Here is a 12,786-nt window from a genome sequence, read left to right as displayed (position 1 = left end):
ATATAGTACCACATCATTCTAATTACATGCACTACTAAGCATCAGCAGATTTGAACTAATGGGCCCACTAATCTAACCCAACAACATAATCTCCTATTACAGATCACATCTGAAGTAATGGTAATTTACCATATTCTTGATGGGGTTTTGATCTTGTTGAAATGTAATTCTATTTTTACAATACTTTACCATCTACGAGATGAGCCTTTTCTACTGTTTCCTGTATTCCATTCATGTGCAAATTTGCCATCATTAATGATTAGGCCTGTTGCTGTGTTGTGGGGCTAGGGGGTGGTGGGTTGCTACATTTGAAAATAATAAGCCTATACTCTGTAAAACCCAAGGCTCCAGAAGCATATCTAGCCTGTTATGCTTTTAAATCCTGCTAAATATTTCACACACAAAGAATACTAACTTTAACCATTAGTTTTAATCAGGTTCTATGAATCTGATTCTGGTCTTGCAGCACTTGTAAGTCAGGAGTAACTAAACTTAAACCTGGTGTGAGAACGACTTTAGACCTGATGGTCTCCTATTCATTTGAAGAACATGGCAACCTGAGGACCCCCAACAAGAAAAATGGTCATGTTGATCCTAATATTTGAGGTCTATTTCACCCCAGGTCAATGAATGATACCTAGCTCCTGTGTAGCACTTTGCATGACAAGATCTCAATGTGCTCTACCAATGTCCCCATTGGACAGAGGTAGGTTTGATAAGAGAATGACACGGATTGGGTGGCAGGAGCAGGGGACAAGGGCGGAGAGGGTGCTGCAGGGCTTGAAGGGGTTTACATTTTAATAGGGTAACCAGATATCCTGATTTTTTAGGGACAGTCCCGATTTTTGGGATAGGTTCCTCTTACCCCACACCCCCATCCCGATTTTTCACACTTGTTGTCTGGTCACCCTACATTTTATATGGGCTTCTCCCCTTTCTTCTCTTCCCCAAACCCCATCAACTCTTCTCCCCTTCCCTGTCCCCCCATCTCCCTCTGTCCTGCACTACAGTCCCCACCCCATCCTCAGCACCGGGCACCTGGAGAGCTCTCCCAGGCTGGAACGTACCACTCAGACAGGCGGGGGACGCTTTAGGAAGGAGTGTCCCATTCTCCTGCCCCCCATCCCGTCTCTCCCGAAGCCGGTTGGTCGGTGCAATGGTAGGCGGGGTTTTGCGTATGTGTACCGCCGCCATGGTGACATTACGCTAGCAGCGCAGCCGGCGGTGCGGAGAGCCGGTTCGGGAATAGCTCCTTGCGCATACGTCGCTGGTGGGGAGGCTGCTTTGCAGGGTCAGGTGAAGAGGGGGGCGACGAGGGGCACAGAGGATGGGGGGTGGGGAGAGAACTGGAGGGGGCAGGAAGGGTTTGGGGGGATTGGTTGAAAGCACTGGGAGAGGGGACGGGGTGGGATGAGGGGCAGAGAAGATGGGGGAGAGGATTTGGGAGTGGGAGAGAGGATGGGGGGTGAAGTGAGGACTGGAGAGGGATGGAAGGGAGGGGCAGAGAGGATTTGGGGGGTGGGGGAGAGGAGGGGGGGTGAAGTGAGGGGCAGAGAGGTTTTGGGAGGTGGGGGAGAGGACGAGGGGGTGAAGTGAGAGGACCAAGAGGATTTGGTGGGTGGCGGAAGTGGGCTGTGAGAGGGGAGAGAGGATGGGCACAGGATAAGAGGAGCAGATTCCTGGGAGGAGGGAGTAGCAGGGTAGCACATATCTTCGGTTCAGTTTCTAGTTCTTTTCAGATTTGCTCATCACAGTATGTATTAACAAGTAATGAAAGGGTGGCGAGTGCTATTTTATGATACAACACCACTGTCCAGGAGGGGGATTTAGGAAGGATTACAGACCCTCCTTAGAGGGGTTGCAAAACACCATCCAGAGGGCTGCAACTGTTCATACATTTCCCCACCATCACCACAACCATTGCATTCCCTTTCCCAGCCTGCCAGGAGTTTACATAACCTCTCTCCAGGTGTCTCCATGCAAAATGTCCCTGCACTCCACCCCAAATGACAAGATTCCTATAAGAATGGGTATTTCCTTAACTGTAAGGGATACTTTAGCTTGAGGCCTAAATAACAACACAACTCCTTGACCTTAAAATCTAAAATGCAGGTAGAAATTATGTCTAATGGAGGATTTTTTTTTAAATCAGTTTAGTTTATTTAATATGAACTAAAAAAAGCCACTCTTAAACCAAAATAACAATGTCCGCATAGGGTTTGCACCTGTTTAAGTAAAATCAGTTTAATTCACATCTTAAGTTAAATGATTGGTTTTTTGTTTTTTTGGACTTACCACCTCCTCTATGAATAGCTCTAGTATCTGCTTTTTCTGATACTAGTAGATTTTCTATACAGTGGCAGTAGATTGAAATTGACTTGATTTTTGAAAGTTTCACTGCTGCCCACAATGTTCTGAACAGAAGCAGTAAAACTGACCAGATTTGTAAATTTCACTTTGCTTCTACTTTGAGAAAATAGGTACAGCAATATAACAATGGAAATGGCTGTCTGAAATCTGTGGTTTAAAAGTGCTAATTATTAAAGTGCTGTCTCTTTTGAATATGCAATATACTTTACAAAGGTAAACCACTGTCATCCTCATTTCACAGATGAAGTAACTGAGGGCACAAATAGGTGAAATAATTTGCCCAGCAACACCCTGATTCAGTGGCAGAGCTAGCAGCAAAATCCAGGTCTCCCAATACATGCCCTATCCACTGGACCATCCTTGCTTTCATTAGTTTGCATTTGTAAGGTTGTCTTCACAACCGTAAGAGCTAGAAACTTTAAAAATGAATGCTTAATTTCTGTAGAAATTGATGGGTTAAATCCTGCAGCTCATCAAAGAAAGTTTCTTGCTCATCACTGAGTGGGCGAATGGATATTTCAAGCTCTGCTTTATTTTAAAACTGAAGCATAGCTATCATTTTAAAAATCTGTACACACTAGTTGATCCATTACTCCTTAGCCCACAGTGTACGCATGATCTCCCAACATAGATTGCTATTACATATAGTATGATCCACGCCAGAGAAAGGACAGTTATAGATATCCATCAGTGTGTTAATAAAAGGCCTGATGAAGAGCAACAATTTTATGCCATAAGAAATGTTGCCTCTGGAAAACTAAAAATTGATGCAGTGACGTACCTGACACATGGCTTCCTATACTCATACATTAAAAATAAACTTATGTTATATAAATAATCATTTTTAATACAAACAGACTTTCTTCCTGTTGCGTCAAGCACTCCCCTACTGCTGTAACCTATTACAAAAGAAAATGGCACTAAAATGTCAATAAATATTTCCTATTTTCAAATGCTGACGCTGTGTTTTAACTCAGCCATTTGATCCCTTATGTGTATAAAGTGATTGCACATGGCTTGTCTGTTAACATATAAATATATTTTTAAAATTGTCAATATATTTTTAAGTAATTATTCTTTGTCCTGGGCTTATATCTAGAGGGATATAGCTATAGATATCCAACAGGGTGTAAATAAGATCACTAATGTAGAACATATGATAGAACACCATCCCTTGGAATCTTGGAACTAAAATCTGTTGCCTTAACTTTATTTCCCTGATAATATGTATAAACAGATTTATTATTTTCAGGTTAAGTGAATTGTCACTGCCATTTTTTATCATGATTAAAGACCCTATTTTGCCATGCTTACTCATGCTGAGTAGTAATTTACTACACAATTAGGCCTTAATCATGTGAGCACTTGACTCATGCTGAACTTTACTACTAGTAGTAGTCCCGGAATTTTAAATAGGACTATTAACAATAGTAAAGTTGACCAGATGTGTAAGCATTGGCATTATCAGGGCCTTAGTGTCATTGATTTCCTATTTAACAAAATACTACTAAGTGTGAGTGGCAGACACACTCCCTGAAGCATTTGTGAATACTGGAGTGCATCAGCTTTGCAGGATCAAATTCTGAGTGTGCCCACAATGCTACTGACTGTGTAAATAATTTGATAGCATTCATCTAAATATTTAACAAACATAATTGTTATTGACTTTCAGTGAACAAATTGTTTACATTTAGTCTCATATTTCCTAAATACAGGTCTGGTCTACACTGCAGCACAAAATACGGAATGAATTCTTCACATCTGAATCATATTTTTCCACTCTTTCCTTTCTACACATTTGCAACATGAATAATAGCTTATCTCAAAGAGTATTAATCCAGCCACATGATCATCATGCTAATTTAAAAGGACCATCTTTAAGTGATGGCATCTGGCATCCAAGTCTGCATGACTCTCAGGAGTCTGATTCTGAAAGCCTTACTCAAGAGATACAATATCAGTTAGAACTTCAAAAACGGATTTATGAAAATGAAGTACTGATAGGCCAGTCTTCTGATGAGCTGGAGAATGACAGTTTAGACGAAGATAGTCTGGAGGAGAAAAGTCTGAATGAATCAGAAGGAGCAAATTATGACAAAGTACAGTTTTCAAATGGAAAAGATCATGGAAAACATAATGAAAGGTAAGGAATATATTTGTAGTATATAGCTACGATAGGCTTGACTGTTCTTGTGCTAAGCCAATTAAATTGGCACAAAATCTGCATGTAGACGAGGCCTTACTGTGAATGTGAATTCAGGGCGATGTGTTTTTAAATGTATTTGTGCTGTACAGCTTTGTTTCTTTAGAAGAGAAGGGAGAGCAACCATTCTTTGTTCACTGAGGGCTAGATTGTAGTTTGCACTGACTGTACTCCCATATAGGGAAGTAAGGGGAAGTCAGAACCTGCCTTACGCCCCTATATAAGCTACCTAGACATTGGTTCTGGGAGTGCAAAAGTAGGTGGGTGCTTCATACCCACTTACTTGCCCTCGAAGTAGATGGGCAGGAGTGTGGGGAAATGAGCAAAGCATTGCCTCTGCTCATCCACGGTGCCAGTCAGTACAGCTGTGCTGACGTAGAGGAGTGATATAATTTTCTGCTGCTATAGGCCCAGTAAAAGAGACATCCATTCTTTTCTATGAGCTTTATCCAAAGCCCACTTAAGCCCGTGGAAGGAGTCCCACCAACTTGAATGGCCTTTGGCTCAAGCCTTAAAGCACTTACTATAATGGACTGGGTACTTGTTCAAAATGGATAGTTGGTGACTGTTGTCCTTTTCTATGCACTTGATAGGATGAGGCATCATTCTAAATAATTTAAGAAATGCATGTTTCACTTTTACGTTCAGATAGTGATTTTTATCACTTCAGTTTGCTGCACTTATATTAGAAAACTTTTGTTTAAAACAGTGAAGAATCCTGTGGCACCTTATAGACTAACAGACGTTTAGGAGCATGAGCTTTTGTGGGTGAATACCCACTTCGTCAGATGCATGTAGTGGAAATTTCCAGTGGCAGGTATATATAAGCAAGCAAGCTAGAGATAATGAGGTTAGTTCAATCAGGGAGGATGAGGCCCTGTTCCAGCAACTGAAGTGTGAAAACCAAGGGAGGAGAAACTGGTTTTGTAGTTGGCAAGCCATTCACAGTCTCTGTTTAATCTGGAGCTGATGGTGTTTCTCTTTGAAAGAGAAACTGCTGAGCTTCAGTTCATCTGCAATTTTGACACCATCAGCAACAGGATTAAACAGAGACTGTGAATGGCTTGCCAACTACAAATCCAGTTTCTCCTCCCTTGGTTTTCACACTTCAACTGCTGGAACAGGGCCTCATCCTCCCTGATTGAACTAACCTCGTTATCTCTAGCTTGCCTGCATATATATACCTGCCCCTGGAAATTTCCACTACATGCATCTGACGAAGTGGGTATTCACCCACGAAAGCTCATGCTCCTAAACGTCTGTTAGTCTATAAGGCGCCACAGGATTCTTTGCTGCTTTTACAGATCCAGACTAACATGGCTACCCCTCTGATATGTGTTTAAAACAATATTGAAAAACTGGAGTGTTGAATAGATGCATTTTTATCCAGTAACTATATAAATGCAAAATTAAAAATTCCAGCAGACTGTCATCCTCACACATTCTTACAAAAGTGTTAACTTTATACATAAAATAAAATTGAATATGCTGTCACATGCATAAAAGGTTTAATGCTGTATAAATTGGGAATAATTGTTGTGTTTAAGAGAATTAAATTAAACCTGAAGCAATAATAATGTGCCATTTCAATTTAACTGTCTACTTAAAATAAAGTGGCAAAGAAATGAAGGCTAAATGATTAATAGCATGCTTTTATTCACCTCCTCAACAGGCAAAATGGCCAGTTACTGAACATTTTATTGCGAGTGCAAAGGATGTTAATTGTGCTAGAACCATGCTCTAATTTTAGTAATTTTTTGACTGAATACTATGCTGAATATGAGGCTCTTCATTAAATGGAAATTTGATTTTATTTTGTTTGAAGTTATCACAGTAAGTACTCAAATACAGTCCATTAACTGGAGCAAATATCATAGTATATGCATATGAAACCTCCTCTCTACATCCATTACTAACCTAGGAATTTGAAGAGAAAACCCTGCATCTGTTGTCTGCTCATCAACAGAAGGGTTGAATACAGAGTTCATCTAACCTTTATATCAAATGGGGGGGGAGGAATAAGAGGTGTGTGTTTTGTCTACAGATGATTAGAGATGAAGGAGCTCTTCACGCTCGTTTTGTTCCAGTGTGGTGACCTGGACTACATAATACAATCAAGCCGCTGTGCACACATTTCAACACAATAGGGCTCTTTGGAATCATATTTTGTTATTTGAGTGATTGTTTTTAGCAGATTACATATTTCTGTGCTTACGTTGCTTCAAAATAGGCATTTATTCTTGCATATGATATACATTTATGAATAATAATGATGTTTCAAGACTGCTGTTGTTACTTCATTGGTATAAATTGTCAGGAATTGAAACACTAATCTCAAGTACAGAGTATGTCAGGTCACCGACACTTCTGTGAAACTAAAAGCATCAATATAGAACTAGATTCTGTTTGTTATTTAGATCACATTTGTACATTTGTAATTAGTTTAGAAAGTGTTAATAAATGTTGAGTAGATGCTTTAAAATTTAATTGTTACAGATTTTATAGAGTTCAGCAGGCCAATAGCTCGCTTATAACCATGGCTTGAAAGCAGGGCCCCAGGGTTTTTGCCACCCTAAGCGGCGTGGGGGGGAAAAGCCTCGATCGCTTCGCCAAGAGGGACCGAGGGACCCACCGCCAAAGAGCCGGACCTGCCGCTCCTTCCCTTTGGTCACCCCAAGCACCTGCTTGCTGCGCTGGTGCCTGGAGCCGGCCCTGCTTGAAAGCCAGTAAGAGTTGGGTGCCTGACTTCTTAAGACACTGTGGAAAAACCCACTTTGTGGACAACGGTCTCTAAAATGTAATTCATATATGCCAGTTAAGATACTGCTGATCAACACTTTAGATTACTCCTCTCTCTCTCTTAAAATTTCTTTTCTGGTCTGGGCTTTTTCACATGGGTGCATGACATTGTAGTTGAGATGAAAGAGGAACAGAACTATCTGTATTCTACACAGACGACTTTTGGGAAAGCTCTATTAAAATAGCAAGGTACATATCTTGGCATTGCATGGTAATGAATGGAGATAATACCATAAAATCTATAGGCTGTTCCCTCTTAGGTATCCAGTACTCATGAGGGACCAACGTTAATTGGAATAGCACTTTTCCTCAGAGAGCAGAGACCCTGGGGAGTGACTGGAATTTTCTATGGAAGATAAACAGGAATTATAATTATAATTTATGCCCTTTTAAATGAAATGTTACTGGCCAATTGAAAAAAGTAGCTGTTGCATTTTTATAACTGCACTTTCTGGGAGTTCCTCCCCCTCCCTCTCCCCACTGTTAGTGCCATGATGAATTTATGTAAGGAAAATATTGTATTCCTTGGTCAGATCTGATAGTTTTATGCCTAATTAGCATTTAATGCTAATTAAAATTAAAGATGAAGAAAGTGCTCTTTGTGGATCTTTGGCTCAAGTTCAGTGTAACTCTTGGGGCCCTAATCCTAAAAATGGTCTCATGCACGAAAAACTTTACACACGAATGGTCTCATTAAACTCAGTAGAACTGCTCACACGTGTCAGGGTATTCATGCGTGTGGGCAAAGGCTGGAATATTAAATTGGTTAGATATAACTTATTCAAAGTGCTGAATGGTTTTTCTTTTTTAAAAAAATCAATATTTCTTTTCTGGTTTTCATAGCAAACAGCAACCTACAGACAGATACTGTAACCTAAGATACAATCCCAACTGGAAGAGCAATAACGAGGGAACAAAATTTTCTGAAGTGAATAGAAGACACCACGTTGCAGAGAAAATCTCACAGGGCTCATCTTACCTCTCTTCCAAGGACGTCTTGGAGGAAAATAATCATCTGGTAGAAAGACAAAATGTATCTTCTGCATTTGATACAGAATTATTAAGCCTTGATGGTCAACCTGTTGGGATAAGCAGTGTACCTTTTAGATTGCATACAAAAGGAGAGCTATCAGCAGATGATTGTCAATACAAAGACAATTCCAGTACATACAGTGATGTTTTTTCTCCTCGATCTGTACAAGTTCAGCAACAGAGAGCAAAAAAAGACTTTGTGGAAAAAAATAAACTTACTTTGGGATTAGCCACACCAAAACAGGATTCTTATCTTCATCTGCACAGTAGAAAGCGAGAGGAAGTTCATCAAGGGCAGGTGGGTAATGCATTTTATTTAGAACATCTCGCGGGTTATGAACTAAGTGGATGGGCCACTGATTAAAGGGGAACACCTACTAAATATCTTGGTTTTGCAGAGTGATTCCTGGATTTCCTGTCAATCACATGTTTCTCCATAGCACAAGTGATGAAAGAAACCATTTGGGCTGTGTATCTTCCCAGCCCTTGATAGGATGATAATGTTCTGAGGTGTTCATATTCCCAGTTGTAGCTTTTCAATGGCCCCAGTTGTGCTATGGTTTCTAGAAAGCTGGCTATGTCTCCTGCTGTCAGTGCAGAAGCCAAGCCTTACTCTTAGCATTCAGTTGAACTGTAGGTAGGAATACTGCTCTGCTATCATACAGGTTCAGTGAGAGGAAGGCCAGGAAAGAGATTCCTCATGCCATTTTCTCCAAGCTCATCTATGCAACAGAGGCCAGGACTTGAATTTTAGAGACATCACAATGGAGGACTCAAATTCATGCCCTGATTTGGGAAAAAAACTTTTTTGTGCCAATGCTAATTGATTGCATTAGGTATATTAGCTTAAAAGCCTGGTTACTGGGCTCAGGATTGTGTGTCTTGGGAGCAAGGGCTGTCAGCTGAGAATGCCCTGCGATCAGTCTTGAAAAGCAAGTTCTGGGGACCAGTGACCACATTGCCCTAGACCTAGAGGATCACAATAGCTCTGACAGAACAGAAGGGGAAGGGTGGTCTCTTGGGTAACCAGCCCAGAGCTATTTGTAAGATTTCAACATTTTGCATGAAGCTATCTGAATAAACTCCCCCTGCCCTTTTAACTCATAACTGATCTTGATAAAATTTTCCTTCTTACTTGATTTGATTCTTCATCACATCTTATTAATTGATTCATTTTGTTCTGCACTGGAGTTGTTTGGCTTAGTTTACATGATTTTGTTAATTATGTGCTCTACTAATAGTGTACACACTTATCTCCTTACGGGTGGTAAACAGCAGTGTTGCAGCATGAAAGAAAAATTACTTCTAATGGTAGAACACAGTAGTTTTGAGAAAAATCAAAAAAACTGATCCTATTAACAATATAAAAAAGCTTGTATTTGCAACTTTCCGATTGCTCTGATCACAACAAACAAAAACTACAATTTATATTGTGTGCAGCTTGAAAAAAATCAGAGAAAAGGATATAGATAGGGTGCAGTGTGGGTGGATGCATTTACACATTTACTCAGTGACATTTAGGCCCACATGTTTCCAAGAGTATCTGCTAACCCTGGAGGGGCCAGATTTTGTGTGTCCAAACAGACCCCTCAAGCTTGATTTTTCAGGTTTTCTCAGCATTTACAATTCTATTTTAAATCAGTTGAAGCTACTGGCACTACAATCCCTTGGAGATTAAGGGCCTAGTTTTCTCGAGTTCTGTTCTCAAAATTGAACCAACCAACATTAGGGGATGCTTTTGAAAATGTTTGTTAAATGTACTGGACTATAATGCAATACAGCACTATCCATCTGTTACATAGTTTGAAGATTACCAAGACAAGGTGGGTGAGGTAATATCTTTTATTGGACCGACTTCTGTTGGTGAGAAACAAGCCTGAAAGCTACACAGAGCCAGTAAAAGATATTACCTCACCCACCTTCTCTCTCTAATGTCCTGGATCAGACAGAGCTACAACTCCGAATAATGTGAAAATAGAAGTTACAACATAAAAAGTTACACTGTTGAGTTATACCACAGATTTCTGTGTAATTGACAAAGCTGGCTAGTGAGACCTTTCATTGTAAATTATGTACCATTCTACAAGGCTAGTGAACAGCTGATGCAAACACTAGAGGGCACCTGCTGTATGTATTACAACAGCAGAACAGTGGACAATCTCTTTGCTAGAAGAGATATTAACAGCACTTGTTTTTCCATCTATAATTCAGTTGATGGCAAAAATTATTAATTTAGATTAAGGCTAATTAAAGTTTATGCTGATCTGTTATCTACCATTTTGAAATTCCGAAGATATATTTGTAGGCTATGCCTAGCATTACATATTATTAGTAAGTAGTATTGGTATTGTGGTAGCACCTGGAGGTACTAATCAGGGATTGGGACTTAATTGTGCTAGAGGCTGAATATTGGTGCAGGGACTGTATCTTGTTATATCAAAGAGCTTACAATCTAGAGTCTTGATCCTGCAATAATGTATGTGTGTGTGCACACACACGAGCCAGGTGCCTATGCAGACTCCCTTCGACTTCAGTGGGGCTCCATGCTTGAGTGCAGAATTGGAGCCCCTAAATAACGGATTAGAGATAACAACAAGACAAGCACAAAGTAAATGAGACCACTACGATTAGGCTAATGAGCAGTCAGCGTTCTTTTATTTATTGTCATGTTAAGCATTTTCTTTAGGAGATACATGGACTAGAAAGGTAGAGGTAATTAAAAATATCCACTTTCGGAACAAGACATTGTGGGCCAGGCTCTGTCCACAGTTAAAACAGTGATACAGTGGAATTACTCTGGATTAACATGGCAGTGACAGAGCAGAATCTGGCATTTTGTGTGTATTAACATATCACTGTGTACCCTAAAATGCAGGGGAAAAAAAACAAACAGAAGAGAGAAAAAACCTATTCTGAAAAACACGTCCACCTGAAAAATGAAAGGTCCAAAAATGTCAAAGTAATTAATCCCAGATGGATTTAGTTTTTGAGGCCATGGCAGTTTAAGGAATTTGTTGATTGTATAACAGCAATGCCCAAAATGTGCCTGGTGCTTTCCAGACAGCCTTTGCCCTGGTGCAGGCACATCCTAAACATTGCTTGTGTGGTTATTATGGGGATGTGAGATCCCTTCAGGTTGACCAGTAGGTTGAAAAGTACAGGATGAGAATGTATTGATGTATCTGAACTGAGTAGCTGAGCTGAGGTAATAATTAAAAAATTCTTGTTTAACTGAATGACTGGAGTTTGTGTCAAGTTGCTTTTTTTTGTTTTTTTTTTAAGTCTAGAGTTAAAAGTTTAGATAATCAGATATCAACTCAGGTACATTTGTGGCTTTGAGATCAAGGAGATGATGCAGAGATACTTATTTTCATTAGTTTAGATTTCAGAATAGGTGGAAAGAGAATTGGCTGTTATGAATTACAGTGATTTCTAGCCAAGTAGGGAGGGCCATATCACTTTCCAGTGGATCCGCAGTGGCTAAATAAATGAACAAGTCTAACATTCTCTAAAGGAGGGGCATCCAGCCATCCTTGCTGTACCATGGAGCCTTTGAAAGGTTGAAAAAAGTGTGAAGGAAATCCCTGAAAAGGGAAAAAACACTGATTAGATCGGGGTCGGCAAGCTTTCAGAAGTGGTGTGTCAAGTCTTCATTTATTCACTCTAATTTAAGGTTTTGCGTGCCAATAATACATTTTAACATTTTTAGAGGGCCACTTTTTATGTCTTTAATATATAACTAAACTATTGTTGTATGTAAAGTAGATAAGGTTTTCAAAATGTTTAAGAAGCTTCATTTAAAATTAAATTAAATTCAGAGGCCCCTGACCGGTGGCAAGGACCCAGGACGTGCCACTGAAAATCAGTTTGTGAGCCACTTTTGGCATGCGTGCCATAGGTTGCCTACCCCTGGATTAGATTGTTAGTGTGAGTTAAGATGTATTTTTCAACAGAAGAAACAAAACCTTGATTATGTCTTCACTTATGCCTGTTTCACAACAGTGTAACTACATTGACTACACTGGAGTTACTCATTATTTACTGTGGTGTACATTGGGCCCAAAGCCACAGAAGATAAGGCCCTTAATATAAGTATCAATGTTGTCAGCAGGCTAGGGAATCAGCGAACAATCAAAGGTGCCTCTCTAAAACATAATTCATCTTAAAAGTTCTTCAAACTGAATTGGACAGTCAAGGCAGGTAAGTTAATCAGTTAACTGAGGTGACCAAATGAGAATAGTTAAGAAATGAATAATAGACATTATAGAATGATGAGGAGTATACAAAAAATAGCATCTCAGATATCTGTGTCAGCATCCAGAACACATGCTCTGGATGTTGTCTCTATAAACGGGATCATTTTCCACTTTTCAGCAAGTTAG

The 12,786-nt window shown here is 39.9% G+C and overlaps 1 protein-coding gene across 3 annotated transcripts in view; it reads left to right on the top strand.

Annotated features, from left to right (window-relative positions):
• The first annotated feature begins 1,208 nt into the window (after positions 1 to 1,208).
• The window catches only part of JHY (junctional cadherin complex regulator), a 32,431-nt gene continuing 20,853 nt past the window's right edge, over positions 1,209 to 12,786 (top strand). For 2 of the 3 annotated variants that reach the window (XR_007769205.1, XM_050921951.1), the window contains exons 1-3: positions 1,209 to 1,291; positions 4,086 to 4,513; positions 8,216 to 8,702. Coding sequence is in view for 2 of the 3 variants with exons in the window: in XM_050921951.1 (XP_050777908.1) it covers positions 4,176 to 4,513; positions 8,216 to 8,702 (825 nt within the window). In the remaining variant the exon portion in view is untranslated. Of the gene's footprint in view, positions 1,297 to 4,085; positions 4,514 to 8,215; positions 8,703 to 12,786 lie in introns of all 3 variants that reach the window. The other variant, XM_050921953.1, reaches the window with a different exon arrangement.

This window comes from Gopherus flavomarginatus, chromosome 13 (genome assembly GCF_025201925.1).
Source record: "Gopherus flavomarginatus isolate rGopFla2 chromosome 13, rGopFla2.mat.asm, whole genome shotgun sequence".
NCBI lineage: Eukaryota > Metazoa > Chordata > Testudines > Testudinidae > Gopherus > Gopherus flavomarginatus.
This window is presented reverse-complemented; position numbering and strand designations above follow the sequence as displayed.